The sequence below is a fragment of the Ostrea edulis genome, chromosome 6, assembly GCF_947568905.1.
Source record: "Ostrea edulis chromosome 6, xbOstEdul1.1, whole genome shotgun sequence".
Taxonomy (NCBI): Eukaryota; Metazoa; Mollusca; class Bivalvia; order Ostreida; family Ostreidae; genus Ostrea; species Ostrea edulis.
The window spans coordinates 4,391,430-4,416,843 of record NC_079169.1 but is presented as its reverse complement, the minus strand read 5'-3'; the positions used below and the strand labels follow the sequence as shown (position 1 = coordinate 4,416,843).

The 25,414-nt window shown below is 36.3% G+C and overlaps 2 protein-coding genes across 3 annotated transcripts; both read right to left on the bottom strand.

Moving 5' to 3' along the window:
• Positions 1-760: 760 nt before the first annotated feature.
• LOC125647787 (zinc finger protein 236-like) lies at positions 761-4,881 on the bottom strand. 2 transcript variants are annotated; one of them, XM_048874599.2, is made up of 2 exons: positions 4,729-4,881; positions 761-4,016 (listed from the first exon to the last, which is right to left on the bottom strand). In XM_048874599.2, the coding sequence occupies exon 2, from the start codon at positions 3,988-3,990 to the stop codon at positions 2,314-2,316; it is 1,677 nt and encodes a 558-aa protein (XP_048730556.2). In that variant the 5' UTR covers positions 3,991-4,016; positions 4,729-4,881; the 3' UTR covers positions 761-2,313. The 2 variants fall into 2 exon arrangements, with proteins under 2 accessions (XP_048730556.2, XP_048730557.2); XM_048874600.2 differs by lacking the exon at positions 4,729-4,881 and adding an exon at positions 4,323-4,418.
• Positions 4,882-11,780: 6,899 nt separating this feature from the next.
• On the bottom strand, positions 11,781-12,863 carry LOC130047026 (uncharacterized). The gene has a single exon (XM_056141142.1). It carries the CDS (start codon positions 12,861-12,863, stop codon positions 11,781-11,783), a length of 1,083 nt encoding a protein of 360 aa, XP_055997117.1.
• Positions 12,864-25,414: the final 12,551 nt, after the last annotated feature.

Genomic DNA, 25,414 nt, shown 5'->3' with positions numbered 1-25,414 from the left:
CCACAGGGGTGCAAGAATCCTGAAATTTACAATTCATGTCCCCCTTGTTCCAAAGATGCTTCATACCAAATTTGAAAAGAATTGGAATGAGTTATCAAGAAGTTAAAATGTCCATTGTTCACACATTTACTAACTGACCATTATGGCCCCACCCCGATATCAAAACTCCTACCCCCGGAATCACCAAATTTACAATTTTGGTAAAGAACTGTCTGTTCTTTCTAAATATCTATTTAGTTTCAATATAGTATCAATAGCACTAAAGATGTTAATAGTATCAATAGCACTAAAGATGTTATTTAAGTGTTTTACACAACACTATATACCAAGATTGGCCCCATCCTGGGGTCAGAACCCCATATCCCGGGGATCATGAAATTTACAATTTTAGTAGAGGCCTTCCTGCTCTACATCGGTCACCATGAATTTAGTTTTTCTTACACATGTGCGGTTCTTGAGAAGATTTTTGAAAATTGGTCAATTTTGGGCAGTTTTTGCCCCGCCCCTAAGGCCCCAGGGGTGCTGGAGTCCTGAAATTTACAATTCATGTCCCCCTTGTCCAAAAGATGCTTATACCAAAATGAAAAGAATTGGACTGGTATTTATTAAGAAGTTAAAAATGTTCAATTGGTAACGAACGCCGGACAACGAATAGCAATAGGTCACCTGAGTTTACTCAGGTGACCTAAAAATCTTCCCATCAAAGTTAATTTCTCAATACCTGAACCTTAATATATTTTCATGAAAATGTAAGACAATCCAATATAATAGTTGAACTTTATTTCATTACATGCCAAGAGAGACAACTCTGCCTTATCCCCTCCTGTGACATTGTAAGTTAATTCTCTTTATATAAGGATACGGATATCACACCAAAGACAAAAATCAGTACTGTGTGCATAAGAAAAATGTGCATGTCATCTTGTTTTACAAGGGATATGAATTTTGATGTGTAGTAAAAACAAACCACAACAACTGATTTGCATATACAATTTCACAAGCAGTAAAATCAAAATTTTCAAACTTACAATCAATAAAGATAAGAGCATTTTCATTTGTCTTTCAATATTACATGAATCTTGAATGTTCTTCTTGTCAATATATAAACAATTTTAAAGAACAGGGTATGATTGTATACATAAAAAGGACCCAAAAATTTCCCTCAATAAAATGTGTCTGGAATTAACCTTAATCAACGTTTTAAGAAAGTAGAATATATGCCAGGTATACTATGTCAACAAAATCAGAATGATATTCCTTATTGAATAGCATTATGACATCATGAATAAGACATTCCCCACCTTTTTTTCAACATAAGCCTGAAAACTGTCAAATGTCATACAGATTATTGCTCCGGAAAAGATGTGCGCATTTGTCGAGCAAAATGAAAATGATATATATTGTGTATTATTATAAGATGAAAAACATGCTTGAATATGAATTTGCTCGACGCATGCGCTGTATGTTTTCTGAAAGGAAAACCACCTGAATTTGTGGATATTTTCATTGAAAATGGCATTTTTGCAATTTTATGCGAACTTTAAGCTCTCATCATATGACACAAATCATTTTGCTGATCAAACTGAGCAGATTTTGGGTTTGCTAATCTATTCCTTATTTGAATGCCAGGGTTTGAGCTCCAAGTGAAATCATCGATATTTTGGGCCAGATGACTTTAGAAACTGTACCTACTTCTTTCCGCAAAAAGTTATCTGTGGACGCACAAATAAAACAGCGAAAAGTGCCCTTTCATACAATGTAATATCATAATCCAGTCTGAACAATAACTCAAACAAAATAGAAAAAAAAAATGCATTTATGGACTGCCCAGACAATTCATTGAATAAAAACTAATAAATAAATTTCACATTACAATAACCATTGCCCTAGTAAGGATAATAACAAAATGTTGCAATATTACAACATTACATTGTAAATCTAACAGTGGTAGAAATACTTTGAATATGTGTATATTAATAAACAACTTTTATAGTAAATACAAAGAAATAATTTGAGTGGTAGATAAACATGGTAATCACAATGACATTTTCAGTTAATTTGTGGTGAATGTTTTAGCATCTCACTGTTTACACAGGAACTCTGATAAGGTGATAAAAATCTTGTGAAAAATTACCATACATGTACAAGATAGACATTTAACATAAATAATGTGTATTCAATTCCATTCTTTCATGCACAATTTGCCATATCATATGTAAAAATAAAATACTAGTATTAAAAATCATACAATTAAAATCAGGCTGCTGGACAAAATCCAGATTTACACCGAGGGCTCTAAATGTCGGACTAAAATCAGCCATCCATTGAAGGTTCTAAGTGCCAAACTAAATGAGCAGAAAACTCGAGGCGGTTTCCGAGCTTTTTTAGGCATTTCCTACAGGTAAAAGGGTCTTGTTCATCTGCATCATGCAGCGAGCTGTGAAGCAAGCTCATGGAATAGTCTTCAAAATGTATACTGCAGTGTTCACACTTCCATGATTTCTTTCCAGTCAGCTCTGAGGGCTTTTCTGAAACTTCTTTGCTCTCTGTGCTTTTGCTTTGGTCCACACCAATGGTACTGCTGTCCATGCCAAGAGTTTTCACTAACTGTTTGAATTTGTTTCGTGGATTAGGGATATTCATTTGAATCTTCTTTCTCATGTAACTGGCCGGGCCAATTTTGATCTTGCTGGGTTCAGACAGAGTTTGGGAAGTAATTGGTTCAGTGTAACTGGTTACTTTTGCCCCTGTCTTGGGGTAGACCATAATTTCTGTCACTTTTCTTCCATTGCCTACGCTCTTAGTCCCAGTGCTAAAGTGTATAGCTGTTTCACTTTCATCAATGTTTGGTTTTTTGTCCTCCATTTCTTCAGATTCTGTGTTATCCTGCCACATATCTTTCACAAACTTCGAGTCCGAGGAGTGCACGGAGATCCCGGGGTTCTGGAATCCGTCCAGATTTCCTTGTGGATTATCTTCATAGTCATCCACTGGTTCACTCTTAATGAATTTCTCCATTAGCTCTGGTGATATATACATTGTACCATCAGTGTCAATCGTCTCCGGATCATCCAATATCTTATCTCCGGTGTCATCATCATTCCCATTGGTCCAATCCAGTTTTCGACTGGGTTTTGTCCAGTTGGATTTTCCATCGCTGGATTCGTCATCCATATCTTCTTCCAAGTCCCTTACTATGGTTGTTCCACAACTAAATTTAGCCAAGCCAATCACCATTAAATTCTCACTGTCAATCCTTTTGTTGCTGTTATTGTGTTGAATAAGCATTGCCCCTTCTATGTCTGCAGATTCGGTGACGGTAGACTGGTTTAGAGTGTCGTGAGTTGTCTTGTGAGATTGGAGCTTTTCTGAGTCATCGAAAGCTTCTCCACACTTACTACAAGTGAAAATTTGATTTATGTTGTGTGCTTGTTGAAGATGGTTATAAAGTGATTGACGGGCATTGAACTTCATGCTGCAAATACGGCAAGTATTTTTCTCCTTTTGGGGCAAGTGTGTTCTCAGATGTTGCTTGACATGATCTGATCTGGTAAACCTTCTCCCACACACATTGCAAGGGTAGGGGCGTTCCCCGCTATGGACCCGCACATGCCTCTGAAGTTTAGAGGGAGTTGAGTATGTCTTCCCGCACACATAACAAGAGTGATTAGACACCCTGCCAGGCTTGCTGTGGCTTGCAATGTGCTGCTTCATGTCATCAGGTGACTCAAATTGACGTGCACAATACCGACACATGTATTTTGTGACCACTTTTAAACTGCCCTCCACAGTCTCGCTGGGAGTTACATCTGTCTTGGACACAATGCACTGGAATGCATTCTCGATCTCCTCCTTGGAAGGAGCCTTCGACGAGGACTGTCCAACGCTCTCCTCCGTTTCTAATGGAGGCGAAGGTGGTTCCATCTTGGGCTGAATTTGAACAGAAAGCACTGGTTCCGTTTCCATCGTGAAATATGTTTTGGAGGACATTGAAGCAAACTAGTAATTGCTATTGTCTACAAAAAAAAATAAATAAAATAAAATAATAATAAGAATCAATCATATAAACAAAATATGACTTCCATGTGACAAAAATGTAATAAAGTGGACCCATCTTCTATACACATCTGTACGCTGCTTGTGTAGTAAACATTTTATTTGCCATTCAAATGTGTGTTTTGTTTTCGTATAAACCCCTTATGGAGCCCCATCTAGAGTCACCGACTGCAGTGCAAGTATAACGCAGCTAACGCCTCGCCATGCCTCATCTCAGAAACTAACAACATTTTCTCTTTCTGTTCAGACTGAAGAAATGTACTTACAAGCATGATAGAGTGCACATTCTAATAAACCACACGAGCAGGCAGTTTCATTCATTCGTTGGGCCCATTGATCGCAGCGCCACCTTACACACGAGGAATATTGTAAACACGACCTCGTTTGGCTTAAACTCTCCGAACTGCACGTGGAGAAATGAGCATTCACAAAAAAGGGGTTTTTAAACATCTAAACCAAACTACTTTTAATTACTCGGTCAAACCAGTTGTTTTTTATTAAGGGATTTTTATGAATTCCTTTAGAGGCCCCTCGCTCCCAATAAGTATTTCAATGGCGGCGAAGGGACGAAACCAAAACGATAATATAAATCCCTAATGATTTCATGGTATACAACCCGCCTATTATGTTCCCATCAACGTAAAAACTCAATTCACAAATCCTGCCACTTACCTTTCTACCCTACAAAGAGAATCAGAATAAAAAATCCCTATTATTTATATCCCTTGCATCGAGAAACAAAGGGGTCAACCTCACCGAGCAAGCTTTTAGCGCTTCGATTGGGGGAAATTATTTCCGCTGACATGCAAAGTGGGAGTAAAGGGCAATAACTCTAATTATTTTTTAGGAACTTCATAAAAGAACACATACTTTAAATTAGTAAAATAATTTTTTTTTTTAAATTTGTTTGTAAAAAAAGCAAAACAATCCCAACAACAAATAAATGGAAAATTAGAGTTCATATATCATTTGCAATATATAGTCTAGCTGATGCGATTGGAACGAACGAGAGAAGATTAAGTTTAAACCGTATGAATTATAGAATTTTTCTTCTTTCTTCAGTCTTGGATCCAGGTAGAAAGGTAAATACATTGACCTTATCAACGAATCTAAAAAGCATTGAAAATAAGAAATTGAAAGGAGAATTTAAGCCCTGCTTTGAAGTCACCTAAAGTCTGTATTTGGGTGCAAATTAATACAGGAGGAAATGGGAAGAAAAATATTACGTACAGTGTCAGAACTTCTGGAACATTATTAAATTATTCGTTTTTTAAAGGATTAATATGTGAGCTTTATTGTTCTCAATTTTCTTTATAACATCAAAGAAAGTATATTTCTGTGAGCTCATTTCAAACCTTGATTATCTTTCTGTGACTAAAGGGCTTTGGAATCTCTGCTACCAATCTACCGTGACTTAAAAAAAAGCTACAAAGAGACATACATGTATAGTATAAAGTTCTGGGTTTAGTATATTCTATTTTTGTGAGTGAGTTATATACATATTGATAAATTGGCTGCACCCAGGGTTGTTACCGATACGTCAGATTGTTTGATTTCTATACTGACTGTTGTTCAAAATGAGCAGCCCAAGCATATGATTTGATATAGACCATACAAAACATCCAAGATACAAATAACTTTAGAAACATAAATATCAAATTTTCTTTGGATGCGTAAGATGTTTCTTGCAGTGTACAGTATATTTTGGATTAACAACAAAGAAATTTATCCAGAAACACCGATACATCGTTAGTATTAATTAAAATGGAAATTAATTAATACTGTAATTTTCTTTATGGATGGGAAATGTTCGTCACGAGATGCATAAAATGTTGAATTTAATTTATCATTTGAAACCTCTTTATCTAAACATTTATAAAAACCAAATAGCAATATATTCTCGCTTCAGAGCATACAATTTCAGGAAATGTCCGTTACATGCACCTTGAGTACATATTGGACTAGACATTATCAAGCTTTCCCAATACTCCTTATCAATGACAAAACAATCTGCTGATCATTCCTAAGGCTGGAGCTGGAGCTATAGGGTTCAATTCACAGAGACTTTTTTAAAATGCGGTAACGAACTTTACTGTAACGAATATTTCGAAATCATACAATCATTCTCCTAGTTTGCTTTAAAATCTAACGAGAATATATTTAATGGAAGTACGCTCATGTAGAGGATTTCAAACAGTGGATGTATATATATTTTTCTCATATTTGGCAGTTGTGTCCTTTACGATTTTCTTAAGAGGTCCATGGAACCCTATCTACGCTCAAGACATTTTTTTTTTTAAGGTTTGCATAGTGATACAACTAGATGAAAATAATTATGTTCAATATTTTGACATTTATGAATACAAAATAGCCCAACGATGTCTTAATTTTTTCTTTTCTTTCTTTTTTTTGACAACTTTTATAGTAAGGTATTTCTAGTGCAACGAACATTACTTCGATTCAACTTGATAGGAAAAAAAAATTCCCAAGCCTGCAAACTATAACCTATTGCCTTTGAAATCATTACGTGTTCAAGCTGAAAAATATCACATGGGTATTACCAGCGCGCATAATTTTGTTATTCGAACAAATATCCATCCTGTAAATGCTAATATCAAAATGGCGACAGTAACAAACATTATATTTTGAGATATTTTGTCAAATGAATCTTTACACGGAAATAAACGAATTTCTTCGGATTTTATAAGTTTTTTTAAAAGGCAGATATATCAACTTTATATTTCTATTTCATGGCGACATTAATTGCATCCATTTATTGAGTTTGAGTGAGGTACCTGAACACTGATATATACAAACAAATTCAGAGGTGTCGGTTGTTCTATAACTAGAATTGAGAAAAATGTTCATGTTGGAGTAACAAATGTTAAATGCTTTTAAAATACTGATTTCTCCATATTATCATTACTTTATATTTGTTTTGCCTGACCCATATGGCTGTAACATGCGATATAATTGAAACTATGACCATATTATACGATGAATGATAGTACATCATACAGAGTGAAAAAGTGAATGTGCTGTGTCAAAGGAGATAAGGAAAACTCAAACAGTAAATAAGTAATTATTTATCATAGTGGCATAACCATCAATACAAATTCATACGTACAGTATAAATGTATTATATATATACATACAATTTGCTCTCGGTCCATAAGACCCATGAATCATTTTATATATTTGAAATAACAATGTATGCAATGGGATCTCTGTAAGGATAATGGATGGATATAAATTATATTTTTGATTTACACACAGATGCATTTTGTTACTTATAGATATAGGCTGAATGAACAGATTTGGATGTTTGTAAAGGATAGTCATTAACCAATTTAACAAACCAATGTTCATTACTGATAAACTGTTCTGTATCAAACATATAGAAGAAGTCTTGCCTCAAATCTTTATATAAAGAACAGCCCGAAAAAAAAAGTGTTTTTCGTCTTCGACATACGGAATTGTACAGAAAATACGAATTTGGTCGTGTATCAATGCTCATTTCGGAAGCGACCAGTTTCAATTCAAATAGAGTGTTCCACATTTGAATTGAGCGGAGGTCGATTTCTCTTGCTTTGTCAGCCTCGATAGGACGTAAGGTTCAAGATTGTATTTCGTTTTAAGCGTGATATATATATATATATATATATAAAGCACTAGAATGACCAACGACATGAACAATTGGAATTGTCAAATTTTCGGGACAACCTGTCCCTTCGTCAGGACGTGAAAGGATTACATTATGGAGAAAACACAAATATAATTAACAATAAGCACTAAAGCTACACTACAAAACTAGCTAAACACTTTTCCAGCGGATTGCATGTTGCAGGCTTTATTATTAACTCAAAAAAGAATAACAATCAGGGTGTCTGGTCACCGTGGTATCAGTCGGTAAAGTGTGAAATTAATTTCATATTGCAACGTTTGACATGTCCTATATTATCACTTGGGTCTCTCAACTCATTCGGTAGGCAAGGCCATGCTCTGTGTATGATCAGATTTTAAATCGAGGAAGGCTACTAACAAATAAGTTCATGTTACATGGGTTTCAACAGTGTTGCTTACAGTCAGCATTTCGCAAAATCTATAGTCGATATGATATGATTTACAATACAGCCTGTCATTGGATCAAATGGTCTTTGATGTGTTTCATACCAACTATTACGTCATTTCTTGCACACTGAATTTAACAACGGATTACTCCTTTTACCTGATCAAGACATAGGGCTCACAGTGGGTGTGATCGGTGGACAAGGGATGCTTACTCCCTCTAGGCACCTGATCCCATCTCTGGTATATCCAGGGATCCGTGTTTGCCCAACTCTCAGTTTTGTATTTTTTATAGGAATTATGAGATTAATCACTGTCCGTTACATGTATCTTCACCTTTTCATGTGTATTTCAGAACTGACAGTAAAGCAGACAATGATTGTATATATATTGCGTAACCACCAGAGTTAATGATCATTTGAAATAGTCCTCATGGTTATTATGCAAGGTGAAGATAACGAACAGTGATCAATCTCATAGCTCCTACAAGCAATACAAAATAGATAGTTGGGCAAACACGGACCCCTGGACACACCAGAGGTGGGATCAGGTGCTTAGGAGGAGTAAGCATCCCCTGTTATTATGTAGACAATCAAAGCAAAAATATGTTTAGGAAAGATCTATTTACTCCGATATATACAGTTACATTCCAAATAACACAAAAAGTAAACAAATAATGGTAAGCAAACAATTCATACAACAAACTCGAATCAACTGACGGCTAATTAGTAGATATGTATCGCAGTAGTAAAAATTAAATGATAAACTATACTTAGATAGTCAGATACAAGTGATACAACACAAAAGCTGTATTATTGTACAATGTAATCTCCAAAACTAGATCTATTTAGAGAGAATGGTTGTTAATATTCCACCGCATGTTTCAGCACTCTACAGTGCATATATCTCTACTTCACACAGTTGAAGATAGTTCAGCGTTCCACGGGTGATTTGGATTTTCACGATCTGTCCCACAGTTCCTTCCTTACAGGGAATGTCAACTATCTCACGTGTTTTACCGGGGCCCTTGTAGAATCCACAAAGCATGAACTCTCCATCAACAGGTGAGGCTAGGACTATGACGTCATGCAATCTATCACCTGCAATTTACATCTTATTATTACAAACTAAATGCGATACATTTTACTGAGAGTTCTTTAGTCAGAAGTGTTAAATACTAACCAGACGTTAAAGCGTATGGGTAGGTAGATAGACATACAGATTGATATTATAGATTTATAGATAGATAGAACAGATATGCATAGATGTATCTTTACTGCAACTACAAACGCAAGTATTCCTGTTTCTTTAAGAAAGAAACATAATCTGTGAAAGCTTTTACTTCGTCATAATGCAGAGGGGTGTTTTGTCTTAAGAGAAAATAATGAGATATTACCGCAACAATCCACTCTATTAAACATTCTGAGGAATATTATCCGGTATTCTCTTCCCAGATTTATCTGTAAATATGGTTTTGCCTCCTGAGATGTCATGAAACACCCAGGTCCTTCACCATACACGCCGTGGTCAAGAATAGCATCAACCGCTAAGTTTGGACCATAGGGATATAGATAGTTAAAAACAGAGGAAGAGCTAGCTGATTTACCCAGGGCAACATTTCCATCTGAATACAGCTCTGAAAGGAAAAAAAACAAGCATTTCTGGTGATATGTGTTAACGAGGTTACATCCTCTAACAAACACACAAATATCCTTTCCCTATCAAAAGTTGTAACTAAAACGACATATCTTAAGGAGGTACTCTACTTCGTCAAAATGCCTAACTTCCTTTTAAAACATGGATGAAAATATGAGTATCAGCAATATTTATCTATTAATTGCAAAATTTCTCGCCTAGCTGAGTAGCTCAGTAGGTTAGCACGTCGACTGCTTAACTGTAGATCGCGTGTTCGAATCCAGCAGCGGTTTTAAATTTTTCCCAGATTGCTTTCAACTAAAATATTGTTGTACATATCGTCCACTTTCCATCTATATCAAATTTCTCTGGTGTAGCATACCTCCTTAAACTATATGAATCTCACACATTGTCAAGAATCTTACATATTTGTTTTAAGACAAGACAATGCACGGTCTTTTACACATTACCACTACATGTAACTGGGGAAGTGGTGATTTGTATTCGTAGTTATACATGTATAATGTACAAGGAGGTACAACAAGTTAACGGACACAGTCTGGTTCTGTTACATTCTCTTACACGTGATTTCTTTTCATAGGATAACAGCATTCCTAGTAAACGAGTTTAGTATTGAAGTTGATGATATATTTTTAGCGTTAAAAAGTGAAGAAAAAACCCCCAATGCAATATCACCTTTCACCTTTCCGAGCACTACTCAATATGAACGTTTATGGAAAACTAACAACTCAACTTTGTAACAAATTCGATGGCTTTGAACAGCTTCTCAATTATTGTCTAGAATGTTGGGTTTATGTAACCGGAAGACATGAAAACACTTCTGTTCTGTACAGTGTTTATTTGAACTCTGAAGTAAAGCTGTAGTAGATGCTAATCACATGACGTCGTGGTAACGTATATGACGTCATACTATCATGACGTCATAGTACAGCATATAATACATAATATAAGTGTGTATAGATCTCTATGAGCATAAATAAGAATTACTAAACTGTCTGAGTTTCACGACATCCTGGGGCCACCAAAATGTACAAAATATATACAGGAATTATGAGGTTCATTCACGTTGTGAATTTTTAGATAGATATTTAGTCACAGATTCTAATCACTTGCACTATTGTCCTTTTCATTAATTTCAATTGGAAAAAGTCTCACAATTGTTCTTGTTAGTTATTCTTCATTTTGTTCTCAATTCGAACTTTCATTTTCATTTTGCCTGCAGTATTGTCCGTAATCGTCGTGGCCAATATTGGCCTGGTGTGGAGGGGGCGTAACGCTCTGCACTGGAAGAAAAGCACATCGCATGTAAGAATTGGGGTCCCATCTCCCCGAGGGAGGGCGGTCCTGGAGAGGGGTGTCAGAATATGGCTGGCGATGGTCAATTCCTGGAATCTCCAGTTGGTCCTGGGCTCAGTTCAGAATTTGTTGCTTTTGTTGCCTTGGTAACTCCTCTCGATATGGCTTCTTCCCGAGCTTTGCAATTTTGTGTCTCTCAGCCTAGGTGAATATATTGAAGCCCACAGGTAGGATGGGAGGGCCACGAGGGGTACCATTTGCCTCTTTCAAATAATCGTATTCTTTCCAGCGCTCATCACGGAGTTGCCGAGACACCTGGTTGTGGTCGTACATTTCTTTTTGATTGGGTTATTGTGAAGGTGAGGCCTCTTGGCGATACACCTCATCCTGCCATCTGTTGGCTTGTTCCTCTTTCACGGGAGGGTATGCGATCTCTGATACTGTGAGGGTAGGTCATATCTCTCCTGGCCATAGCCCTGCTGAGGATGGTAGGAGGGTTGATTGTAATCATATGATGGGCGACCATAGGGAGACGTACATAGGACGACCATAAACAGTAGAGGGATAATCTGGATTTCTGTCCATCATTGCAGCACACACTTTGTCACCTGTTGTATTTGCTCTGCCATTTTTTGCTGGTCCAGATATCAGGTATTCTAGTTTGGATTTGATAGCAGTTGGTCCGTTGCCACGTACTACATGGTTCATGATGATGCCCAGAAGTAATCTGCTCCAATAAGTATTTCTATTTCAAATGGTTGATCACTTGGATTGGCATGTGCTAGTTTCAAATGACGTAGATGTGGTAGTTGGTTTATCTCTGCTAAGTGGGTTTGAATCGGAACACCAGTTTGTGGAACAACAAGTACATCTATCGGTATGCACTGGTTTCCTTCACCAATGATAGTCAGCCGTACTCTGTCAAGGTAACATACTTCGGTTTTCTTCGATCCAAATCTTGAAACATTGAGTACTTCTTTTCCAATTATCTCAAGCTGGAGTTCAGATGCTAATTTTTGGTTGATAAATGATCGTTGCGATCCCTCATCAAACATGATGTTTGCTTGACATTCTGTTCCATTCCTGGACTGTACCTCTGTCACTGCTGTCTTTAGTAGAACTTGAGAAGATCTGGATGAGGTAGAATGCAGACTTACAATGCTAGATGAGGGTGTTGATACCTTGGCCTTCTGTTGTTGCACAGGTTCTTCCACTGCATCCTTCTGTCGTGTACGTATACTTGTATGGTGACGCCGATTACACCTCTTGCATGTTTTCTTGGATTTGCAATCTGCCACTTTGTGCCTACCAAGACAATTAAAACATAACTTGTCCATCTTCATTTTGTCCAGTTTCCTGTTGTGGTTCAGGCTACAATTTACTGGGCTGTGGTTTTCATTGCAGAAAATGCATAGTGTTTCATCCAATTGGGCTCCTTTTCTCGGTGCAAAGTTTCCTGGCTTCCTCCTTGTATTAGCTCTAGTTATAAAGCTGGAAGTTATATTTTGTTCACTGTAACCAACATTGTTGAAGTCAGTCATCTCATGCACAACGAATTCCCTTTTTATTGCTTTACATATTGTATGTATATCCCAGTTGTCATCTCCATTCTGACGAGTTATTTCTCTGAGGAATTCTTGTGGGATTTTTTTCATGATTGCCGGTACTAATAGTGCTGAATAAGTGTCAGGGTATGTACCAAGTGACTCTAGACTGCGCATATATGTCTCAATTTTGTTGATGTAAATTCTCATGTTTGGAATATCATTTGGAGCTGGAAGATCCATCAGCCTTTGCATGTATGCATTTGTTATTTTGTGGATTTGTCCATATCTCTCTAATAAAACATCTAAGGCTTGTCTATAATTTGTATTCGTCAAGGTAAATCCAGAAACAATTTGTAGTGCCTCCCCACAAAGTAATGATCTAAGATAGCCGAATTTGTCAACATCAGACAGGCTGTTGTTGCTATGTATACTAGCTTCAAAACAGTCCCAGAAGGTTTGCCATTCAAGTAAATTGCCAGAGAATACAGGCAAGTTCAGTTTTGGCAACTTATGATTTTGAATCTTACTGTTTCCTAAACTTTTCTAGGAAGAGTCATTGCAAGGAATAAACTGTGGCGCATTTACATTCAAATTGAAAGGTGAAGAAGTATGAACGTTTTCATAAAGTCTAGCAGAAACAGACAGAATTTTGTTTGGCAATGTATCCTTTTTCAATTCTTGTAACTTGAGTCTTAAATCTAACATATACTCATCTGATTCCTCAATTTCGGTTTGTATCTCTTCTTCATTGGCTAACCCCTCTAGAATATCTGCGCTGATTTTCTCCAATAGATTCTGTTTCTCTTGCAATAGTTTCACCATTTCAGCTTTTGAATTATCATCCTCTGTTTCAGGAATTCTCTTAAAAATCCTTGTAATAGCACCACGGTGACCGGAACGTATTGCTTTCAATTTTGTAATATCCATTTCCATTCGGGTTATCCTATACCAATGGTCAAGGCACCGATGTCTAGAATGTTGGGGTTGTGTAACCGGAAGATATGAAAACACGTCTGTTCTGTACAGTGTTTATTTGAACTCTGAAGTAAAGCTGTAGTAGATGCTATTCACATGACGTCGTGGTAACGTATATGACGTCATACTATTATGACGTCATAGTACGGCATATATTACATAATATAAGTGTATATAGATCTCTATGATCACAAATAAGGATTACTAAACTGTCCGAGTTTCACGACAATTATCAACTTCTCATATTTATATAGCAACATTATAATGTTACCCCATTATTACTCCCCCCCCCCTATTATGTTTCATGTCTCACAACTGAATCGATATACAATAGCATGATTTTTTGTTGTCAATTTCTAAAGCAAGAAAGGCTATTGCCAAATGAATTAAATGATAAATATTACAGATATTTCAACAGCCTCAATTTACATTGGTCATTCTATGGTCTTACTTGCAAATCCAGTGTGTAACTATTCGGAATGTTTGACGTAATATTGTTAGGCCCCTTTTTATTCTGGTATTGGTCAGAATGTACTTCAATAGCACAGCAGAATTTACTAACAAAGGCAATTAAACAATTAATAAGATTTATTCACAATTATTGAAAGAAGATTACAACAATAACAAAGTACTAACTTAACGATAGATCAGCGATAATTAAATCCGTGAAGAGTTGAATCTACACACCAAAATTATCAAAAATCGGCTTTTAGTATTCCAATGTTGATCCTTAATCCTAGTTCCCAGTAATATAATCCAAATTCGTAATGTGCTTGTCTAACCAGAGCTTTACATCATAAAATTCACAATGTATTGATAATGAAAATGAAGCCTCTAAAATATTCAGGAAATACGGAACCTTATGTAAGTGTTACGTCATCTTCCTACTAAAGAAGTATACATCGAACTCAAGAACAATCTAGGTCACAGGTGTCAATCAAGTGCAAGTATTACACAACAATACTTATTTAAGTAAAGATCGCTCCATTTATCTGTTCAAAACAGAGGGCTCAAAGTGGGTGTGACAGGTCAACAGAGGATGCTTATTCCTCTTAGCGACCTTACCCAATTCTGGTGCTTGAAGTAGTGCGTGTTTGCCCTGGACTTGAAATTGTATTTCCTATGGAAAGTATGAGATCACTTTCAATTATTTGCAGCTTTTTCATGTTTCAGCGACAACTTTGCAAGATATGCTGTCTGCGGACGAAACAACCCTAACGTAATCTCCGGATCTCCAAGCCTGTAATCCCTTTAAACGGTTAAAATTGGTTATTTTAAATGCCACTGTCATGCGTCTGGACATAATATGATATAAAGAGCCCAGCCCAGTATTTATCCGTTTGACTTTTCAATTTTCCTTATATCGCATAAAGGAAATTGCCATTGAATCATCATATGACGTCATCAGATTGACATCAAAATACCCTGAGCAGCTTTGCTTTTGCTTAATCAATAAGTCTTCGCGTCACATAACATCCATATTTTCTTGAGAATTATTCTTCAAATTATTGTAGTCGGAAAATAGCTCTTAAGAGGAAATATTTCTCTTGTAAGCCTACTTTAACTTTAACGAAATATTATGTTAAATTATGTAAATTACATGAAAGTCGTTTTACTTTATTAGATGATAAGTATAAAATAATTTCTACTCATCTTATATTTAATGCAATGTAAAGTAGGCTGAGAGAGTTTATGCACTTTTATAAACAGCTGTAAGTCGTAAACTTTACTAGCAGACTGAGACCAAGCAGTACAGTTTTGTAACCGTGTATACGGCTGCAAGTCTTTCATTCGAAAGACCCATGACATTAAATTCAATGCTGATTGTTGAATGAAGGAAATTAGAATTTATTCTTACTAATCTATGGAATAAAAACTGCACTCACCATAGCGTTTCCAACCATTCGTGATATTCCCCACCGCATTCATGGTTAGACATTTCCAGCGACACGACATTTTAAAGGGGTTAAAGAAAAATGTAACACCTGCGCCTTGGCCACAAAAATTCGCACATTGTAGCAGACTTGCCACTTTTTGCATTTCACAGTTAGAAATATGAAATGGATGAGTAAAACCCCTGAATACAAATGTAGAGAAAGACAGGGAAATAAAAAGGACAAACACCAAAATTCGAAGATACAATATATCATTCGTAGCCATATCTTTCAAATACGTATATAAGTACCATGAATCACGTCTGTGAAAAAAACTGATTAAAGAATATTGATTTAAAAGCATTGGTTATTCATTGATTGTTTTATCCAATCATCCAAACATAAAAGGGAATCCTTTAAACGCATTATGTGAAGTTGGATAGACTGTCATTTTAAGATTTTACGATTGTTATTCAAATATATATCTATTAGGTTTGGGTTTCCACTGTTTAATGTCCCTCTTGAGAATTTTTCACTTAGATGGAGATGTCACCATTGTCAATAAAGGGTTGCAAAATTTTGGCCTATGCTCGGCGCTTACGGCCTTTGAGTAGGGGGCCTTTATCGTGTCACACCTGCTGTGACATGAACCTCCGTTTTGGTGGTCTCATCTGAAGGACCACTCATAGAGTCGCCTCTTACAAAAATCAAGAGGTACTGATACCCTATTATAACCCGGATCCTTACAGGACTATGAAAGGCGAAGACAACGAACAGCGATCAATCCCACAAGCAACACAAAACAAACAGCTGGGCAAACACGGACACACCAGAGGTGGGATCAGGTGTTTAGGAGTAAGCATCCCTCGCCGACCGGTCACACCCGCCGTGAGCCCTATATCTTGATCAGGTAAGCGGAGTTATCCGTAGTCAAAGTCAATGTGCCAAGAACAGCCTAAAAATCGGCATGAAACACGTCAGACAGCATTTGACCCTATGATAGGTTATATTGGCAAACTAGGTCGTTATAACGATCATGGAATTTGCGAAATGCTGACTTTAAACGAGACTATTGAAACCCCTGTACCATCAACTTGTTTGTCAGTAGCTTGCCTCGATTTAGAAACTGACCATACGCAGAACAAATTCTTGTGTATCGAATCAGTTGAGAGTTATAAACTCTATAAGCAGGCGATAATGGAATATTGCTACATAAATATGGGAAGGTGACGATGGAGAATGGATTTTATTATACCTCAGTATGAGAATGTCATACAACGCGTAATCTGATTGGTCTAGACGGTCACGTGCCAGGGAGGACAAAACTTCATATCTCCCTCTCAGACATCATATCTCCCTATCATATTTACCCCTTGGGCAGCCTCGTGCATTTTCCATAAATTTAACGTCAAGGTAGACGAAGTGTATTGTGACGTCACAATAAGTCCGAGTCATTCTACTTTCATAGTTACTATGCGGGTCTCTAATACACAGTTGAATGCATGGTTTTGGTTGATACAAAACAAGCAAGTAAATCAGCATTCAAGGAGAATGGAAATACAAAAACTGGTTATCATATCTGATTATCACTGTATTTCATTGTTTGTACCTTCTACCGTAATACGTTGACGGCGCGGTGTTACCGTTAGGACGATCTCAGCTACATACAATGTATATAGATGAGAAGACTCTTGCTTTGTTTCGGTATAATAAACAATTTATTGCATGATTGCATGAATGTTCGGGAGATATGAAGATTTATTCACCCAAGAAAAATCATATTCCCCTCGGGCGTTGCCCTCAGGAAATATGATTTTTCTTGGGTGAATAAATCTTCATATCTCCCTTACTATCATGCAATAAATGTATAATATCTATTATGAGTTATGAGATTGATCACTGTTTGTTATCCTCACCTTTCATTAACCTAAACTTTGATTATGCTAATTGGTATGACACACTCATAGCAGGAAGCTATCGATAAAAAAAGTGAAGATAACGAACGGTGACCAATCTCATAAAATTCTGTAAGGAGTGCAAAGTTGAAGTTGGTAAACACAGAGAGATCAGAGGTGATATCAGGTGCCTAAGAGGAGTAAACATTTCATGTTGACCGATTACACCCAATGTGAGTCCTCTATAATGATCAGGTAAACGAAGTACCGGTAATCAGTAGTCAAAATCAGTATGTAATGAATGGCCTAACAATTGGTATAGAACTCGTCAGGATATTATTAAGTTCTTCTTACAGTGCAAATGGAATAAGACAAAATATCAAGCTAGAGGATTACTAATGATAATTGATTTTTTAATTGATATATGATATTTTGTCAAAGTAGTTTCCTGTAGAAGTAAAGTGACCACGGTGAGCGTCATGACCCATAGGCCTCTTGTCTTACATGAACTATGATTGGTATTGGAATTTCAGTGCATTAATGTTGCATCTTTTGTATTATCCTAGGGAAATTTTATTGTGATAGAATGTTACTATAGTTTCTCGTTCGTGATTAGTGTCCAACACACAGCATCAGGTAACTATACCTACTCAGATTCCATAGAGACAAGTCAACACGGCTAGATCCCATTCGCCCCAAAATGGCAGACATGGTGCTGGAGATTGATCCCTCGTGGTCGAAAATTGTATCAGAGTACCCCAGATCCAGCTTACCAAAAAAACTAAATAAGAGAACAGGTAAAGCAAAAAAATTCTCTTTTTGAAGAACTTGACTTGAACTTGTACGAAAAGGAGGCGAATATGGTAACGTTTCATAATAATATAGACCGCCTCTATTAATGGATTAAAACCCTCGACTCATTTTACTACGATCATTTTGGTAAAAGTGACGAGTACAACATCAAATGGCATGATAACCCTGAAGTGTGGGAAAACTCCTCTGACAATGCAAATTCTATTGTTATTGAAGTCCAAGAGAAAATGAATAACCTGGCATATTGTTTGACGTTTTTCATAACAACTGGTACCATAAGGGCACAGGGGACCAAATACTTGTTATTTGTGGAAAAACATTTTTCCATCTTGAAACATTTGTTAAAGGGAAAGGCAACCCCAAAGATTTTTACATGATAAATGATAGGATTAATCATATGATAAAGATTTGTCATACAATTCTGTTGATATATGGCATAGATAAGCTTCAGTACTGATTTGAAAACGTCAAAAATTGAAATTCCCGCGATCTATAGAGGCTGCCATGATGTGTAACTCTTTTGTATTTAAGACCACAAAAGGCAATAATTTTGACGTCACACCGTCTGTTCCGGTTTTGATGAGATTCTAAGATCATCCACAGGTGCTTGTGTTCAGAACCCCCCCCCCCCCCCCCCTCTGTATTAGCTACATGAGTTGATTTAATTATTTTTTTTCTTGAAAATATTTCTAATGCATGTCAACAACGTCTTGCATACCCATTAAGTTCAATATAATTCAAAATAAGCCCTTTAAAAAAATACCCTGACTGGTTATTATAACAGGACTTATAACCAATGAGGGTATTTTTTTTAAAGGGCTTATTTTGAATTACATGTATTTTGGACTTTATGGGTATGCAAGACGGTGACATACATTAGAAATATTTTCAACAAAATTTCTAATTAAATCAACTCATATAGCTTATTCGGAGGGGGGGGGGGGGGGTCCTGAACCCAAGCACCTGTGAGATCATCAAAGATATGCATGTGGTATATCTTAGGAATAAATAGGTTGATGCCTTCCTGGCAAGCAGTTAATTAAACTAATGCGAAGGGGAGATGTGAATAAAGGTTGTTTTCTCTCTCTCGAAATTCCCGACTCGACCAAGGCATTTGAAAAGAAAAGACTACGTAAACTGTGGATCCATCATTTGCGTAATGACAAGTTGAGGTTCAAAACATTTGTATGAAGAACGATTACCGTCTTCCTTGTCTGCGACTCGACTGAACGCCTTCTTTTCTCAATTTCTTCTTGCGAAAGAACAGGCTCAAATCTATACGGCTCCAAACTTAACTGTTTGTGACTTATCATGTTTACAGTGCTGCTGATGAAATAGACCGGAATAGACGGTGTGACGTCATAAAATAAACTTCAATGGACACTCTCTTAGCGACGGGTAATTTAAAATACATGATAGATTAATATTGATTCATTCAGGTTATATTACTGATAAACAAATCTGCAATCGCCATCATATGGACACTAAATTAGATAACCGTGGGAAAAATTTATTAGATCTCTGTATATTCAATCAAATGAGAATACTAAACGATCGAACGTTGGGAGACATGTTGGGCAATTATAGTTGTTATACACCAAATGGATGTAGCACAGTTAATTATGTTTTAGTGTCAGAAAATATTTTGAATCACATTTTGTATTTTAGAATTTCCGAATTTGTACCTGTATTGTCTGAATGTCATTGCTTGTTACAGTGGTCATTGTATGCTAAATTTTATCTGGAGCCAGAAACGAATGATGTTAATACGTATCCTGTATCACCTAATTACATATGGTCTGATAAATCTTCTGTTAGCTCTGAAGCTGTACTCAACTCAGAGGAAATTCAGAATAGACTACAAAATCTAGCTAAGGAAGTCAATATGGATTTGAATCAGTTAATTGATAATACTACTGAGGAATTATCAAATATTCTTCTTGACACAGAAAATAAATCTCTTCGAAAGTGCACAATTCCTCGATACAAAACAAGCAAGAAGAAACATCATAAATGGTTCGATACAAACTTGAACTCCTTCTGTAAGAAAATACCAAATATGGATTGGAAGCAATGTCCTGAAACTTTTCAACACGTTGAAATATAAATTTTATATGATGTTGTTAAAACAATGGTCACTATGATAATTTTGATCCCACACTAAACTAAAACCCTGTCCTTGGATCATGAAATTTACAATTTTGGTAAAGGACACCTGTTCTTATTAAATATCTATAATCAGAATTTAGTATCAATAGCATTACCACCGCTGCGGTGGTCCAGAGGTAAAGTGTTCGCTCTGTATGCGGGCGGTCAGGGTTCGAATCCCGGCCGCGACAGACCTAGTTCGTTAAACAGGTAGTGACAGTTCCATCACCAAACTCTCGGCATCAGGTGTGAATGTCACGGGTCCTCGGAGATGGCCTTTAAAACGGATGTCCCGTGTCACAGTAGGTGTGGCACGCTAAAGAACCCTCACTGCTCAATGGCCGTAAGCGCCGAGCATAGGCCTAAATTTGAAGCCCTTCACCGGTCTTGGTGACGTCTCCATATGAATTAAAAATTATTGAGAGGAACGTTAAACAAGATACAATCAATCAATAGCATTTAAGACTATGTTATTCAAATATTTGATAAATGAACACTTTATACCCTGTTTAGCTCCCACCCATCTTCCCAAAGCAAGGGTTCTGATCCGCTCTGCTCCGGTCCCTGGATCATTAAATGCTCTACATGACTATGAATTTTTTTCTCTTGCAGATGTGATGTTATAGAGAAGAACATTTTTGGTAGAAAATGTGAAAACAGTTGTAATGGTAGTTTTCGGTATAAAGTGTTCAATTGTTATTACTCAACTAACTTGCTGTTGTGTTCCAGTTAAATAGTGTATGAAATATTTTTAGAATACAACTGAAATGAAACAAATCAATAGTTTGATACATATATGTAAGTCACTTATATATTACTTACATATCACTTACATATTGAAGTCAGCATTTCGAAAATTCTATGGTCGTTATGACGATCTAGTTCGTCAATGCGGCCTCGCATTGGGTCAAATGCTGTCTGACGTATTTCATACCGATTGTTAAGCCGTTCTTGGCACACTGATTTTGACTGCAGATAACTCCGTTTACCTGATCAGGATATAGGGCTCACGGCGGGTGTGACCAGTCAACAGGGGATGCTTACTCCTCCTAGGCACCTGATTCCACCTCTGGTGTGTCCAGGGGTCCATGTTTGCCCAACTATCTATTTTGTATTGCTTGTAGGAGTTATGAGATTGATCACTGTTCGTTATCTCCACCTTGCTTATAATAGAAAGGAACAAACAAACTGGACAAAAAAAGAAAATTACACATAACCACATACACTAACAAATGCCACATGTCAAAACACACCAATAATGCAGGATTATGAAAGACATTACATCCATTTCATTACCTTTCCAGAAATCATTTAAATACACACTTAAACATGCATCTGTATGACTTGTACTACAGAATCCAGTGCATAATTATCTGTAAATAGCAATCAAACCATGAAAGTGGAATTATTTTTTGTAATCAATAATGAAGTTATTTTCAATTCAAAATCAGGTTGGAGAGAATCTGAATCCAAATAAGTCCGATAAATACATGTATAACTGAAAACAAAATTTAGGAAGTTATTTAGAAAAGATGTTCATCATACATGTGCAATATTACTTTGAAACTGAAACTGTGTCATCAACAAGAGTGGAGATAGCTCATTTTTAACATGAAATTAGCGCAAGAGGATATACTAATTCAAATATGATGATGAATTAGACTAACATATAAGCATGGATTAACATTTAGCAAATGTAGTGATTGTTTGTTATACTTAAATCTAAAAAAAAAAAAAAAAAAAAAAAAAAAAAAAAAACAAACCCAAGAGTTTGTACACAGGTACATTAAACGCTGTACTCATCAACTTGTGTGTATTACACTTCTTGTGTAAAAGCTCATATTCATATTGCAAAGGAGACTCATCCGTTTGTCTGAATGAGATATAATACACATTGCTATTGTTTTAATTTTATAAAACAGTTCTTCATATGAAAATACTAATAACCTAAGCAAAAAACCATAAGATTCGAAGCTTGTGTAGGAGTTCTAATATGAAGAAAAAAAAAACGTAACAGAAGTGACTCGCAATAAATATGCAAGATTTACAACAAGTAAATGTAGCTAAATGAGAGTCCCAAACTAGGCACTGAAAAGTTACAAAAGTAATTTTCAAACGGTAATGTTCAAACCGCTGTTAGAAATAATGAAGAGGGATCTCACCAAAATACTAAATGCATCTTTTTTTATATGAAAAGATCGTTCAGCGAAAACAAAATGTGGGGACAGGGAACAACGACAGTACATCCATGCCCCTCCCCTTCTTCATCATTTATACGTTCGGAAATACATGTAGCATATGTATGTCATTGTCAATTGTTTGTTTGAAGTACAAAGAAATTGAAAACACGATTACTTTTCGTTGTATGTAGCGTGCTGTGGACCGCAAACCATTTCACATTCATGCTTGACAGAATGGCAATGTTTATCTAACACTTGTTCTAAACATATGTATTTCAGTATACAGCCCTCGTAAAATTCCACCTGGTGTTTTGAATACTTGAAACCGGGATATTGTCTTCCATAATATAATATAATATAATGTTGTACCTTTTATCTTTTCCTTGCCCCAAGATTATTATTTTTAGTCTCATATTTGAAACTAAATCACGAAATCAAATTTGATTGTGTTGACAATGATTCTGAAGAATATCTTGGTCATTTAGAAATAATCAAGTAAGCTTAAGTTACATCGTTGCATCCTCTAAATTTCTGCATGACCGACTTACATATATGATCGGGGAAGGTGTAAGCAGTTACGCAATATCATTCTTCTGAGACACCGATCTTTGTCCTTCGCTGTCAAAGCATAATCGTGCACAAATTCTTTCTCGTTCACAATGGACGCGGATAAGTTAATTTTTTACTGTGTTGCACACATTTTTGCTGCGTTGGACAAAAAAATTTACTTAGTCGAAACAGCATCCAAGACACAAGTGGAAAACTCTCCTGACTCGTGTATAGCTTAATGACATGGCTTCTAATTATAGATTGCACCATGCAAATTTATTTTCCTGGCCTCTAAGCGCCATGCGAAGGTAACAATGCAAAGGCACCCTAGCTAAAACGGTTTCATATACATACTCTTATTCAATTTTAGATTTTGAATCACTTTAATTATTACAGACGCAGATTCAAATGGGAATTTTAACTGAAGAATGACCTGCATCTGTATCTCACTTTCCCCAGAAATGAGGACAAAAATATCACCCTTTTTATACATATTTTATTCACTGTTCAACGAACTGTATTTCTGGAAAAAAATTGCAACTGCAGATATGAATGTCATCCCCGCGCTAGATCGGTTGCAAAATTACGACTACTTTAAACGCGACTTGTTGACTACAGCGATGCATAAATTCGCCCATAGGTGGCGATAAACCGGAAACATGATGGCGAAAGCAAAATCCAACTGGCGGCAATAAGCGCTTAAGCTACGCTTAGCGCTTAAAAAGTGAGAAAGCTCCTGGCTTAGATAATATTTCCAATAAGATGATCAAATGTGATTAAAACATTCGATTACCATGTTTCCTTAAAATATTCAACAGTTGCCTCACCTTTGGACATTATCCAAAACCATGGTCTTTAGGGTACATTTCTCCTATTCACAAGAGTAATGAAATTTCTGATCCTGATAATTACAGGGACATTGCAGTTACTAATGCAGTTGGAAAGTTATTTAACAAGATATTGGTCATTCGTCTTGATAAATTTTTAGAAAAATATCATATTATTAGTGATTGTCAGATAGGATTTACCCAAAAAGCTAGAGCATAAACCATCCATGTATGTTTATTCTTAAGACAATTATTGACAAGCACTGTAAGTCTAAGGATGAAAGAGTGTTTGCCTGCTTTGTTGATTTTCAAAAAGCATTCGATTCAGTAATCCTTACTGGAATCGATATTAAGCTCCTCAAATTGGAGTTGGAACAAATTTTTACCAAGTTATCAAAAGCATGTATACATCAAGCAAGTCATGTGTCCGTCTAGAAAACGAAGTCACATATATTTTCCCAATAACATTGGGGGTGAAGCAAGGTGATAACCTTAGTCCGAACTTATTTAGAATCTTTATCAATGACCTTCCAAACTATCTAGACTCCATTGCTGACCCTGTCTATGTATGATGTATGCTGATGACATAATTGTACTCTCTTCCTCTGCTGATGGATTACAACAAGAGTTGAATATTTTACATAAATTTTGCAATGATCGGTGTTTCAATATTAACACATCAAAAACCAAGATAATAGTTTTAACAAAGCAGGCAGACTTTCCAAATCAAAAGTTTTCTTTGATGATGTCGTGCTTGAATGGGTATCAGAATATAATTACCTAGGAGTTCTATTTTGCTCTTCTGTTCTTTCTCCTTTGCTCAAAAACAACTTTATCAAAAAGCCCTTAAAGCTTTCCTTAAACTCAGGCTTGGAGGTTATAAAACTTTTTTGAGCACGTTCTCATACTCAAACTCGAACTCCGTGCTCAAAATCGTACTCATACTCGAACGTCAAGGTTATAAAACTTATACAACATCATTCTCATACTCAAATGGAGTACATACTCAAGACAAACAATGTTTCCCCCGACTTTATATTGATGATTGATTAATTTGCTGTTTTCCGCCACACTCAGCAATTTTTCAGTTATCTGGTGGAGCCCAGTTTTTATTGATGGAAGAGAGAACCCATATACAATGTATCTTGGAAGAGACCACAGACCTTCCGAAAATAAACTGGGAAACTTTCTCACTTATCGGCGCGAGCGAGATTTGAACCCGCGCCGAGCAGAGTAGTAGCCACATTAAGAATCACTAGTATAATGCCACTGAACAGCATGATTGTAAAATGTCATTTGGAAATAATGTCTGAGTTTTGGAGACTAACCATTTCCATTCTGATGTCACCATATTATACATGATCAATGTTGAGACACTTTATGTGACATTGCACTACTTTTAATTAGACATATACAGTAATTCACATTTTGAATGAACTATTGCATGCAACCTTTTGAGCTGTTTACAATCACTACATCTTCAATAAAGCAAAAATATCTTAAAAGTAAGAAAACAATTAGGTATATGTA

Coding starts and splice junctions, on each gene's coding strand:
- LOC125647787 (XM_048874599.2), bottom strand. CDS start 3,990: ATGTCCTCCAAAACATATTTCACGATGGAAACGGAACCAGTGCTTTCT.
- LOC130047026 (XM_056141142.1), bottom strand. CDS start 12,863: ATGGATCTTCCAGCTCCAAATGATATTCCAAACATGAGAATTTACATC.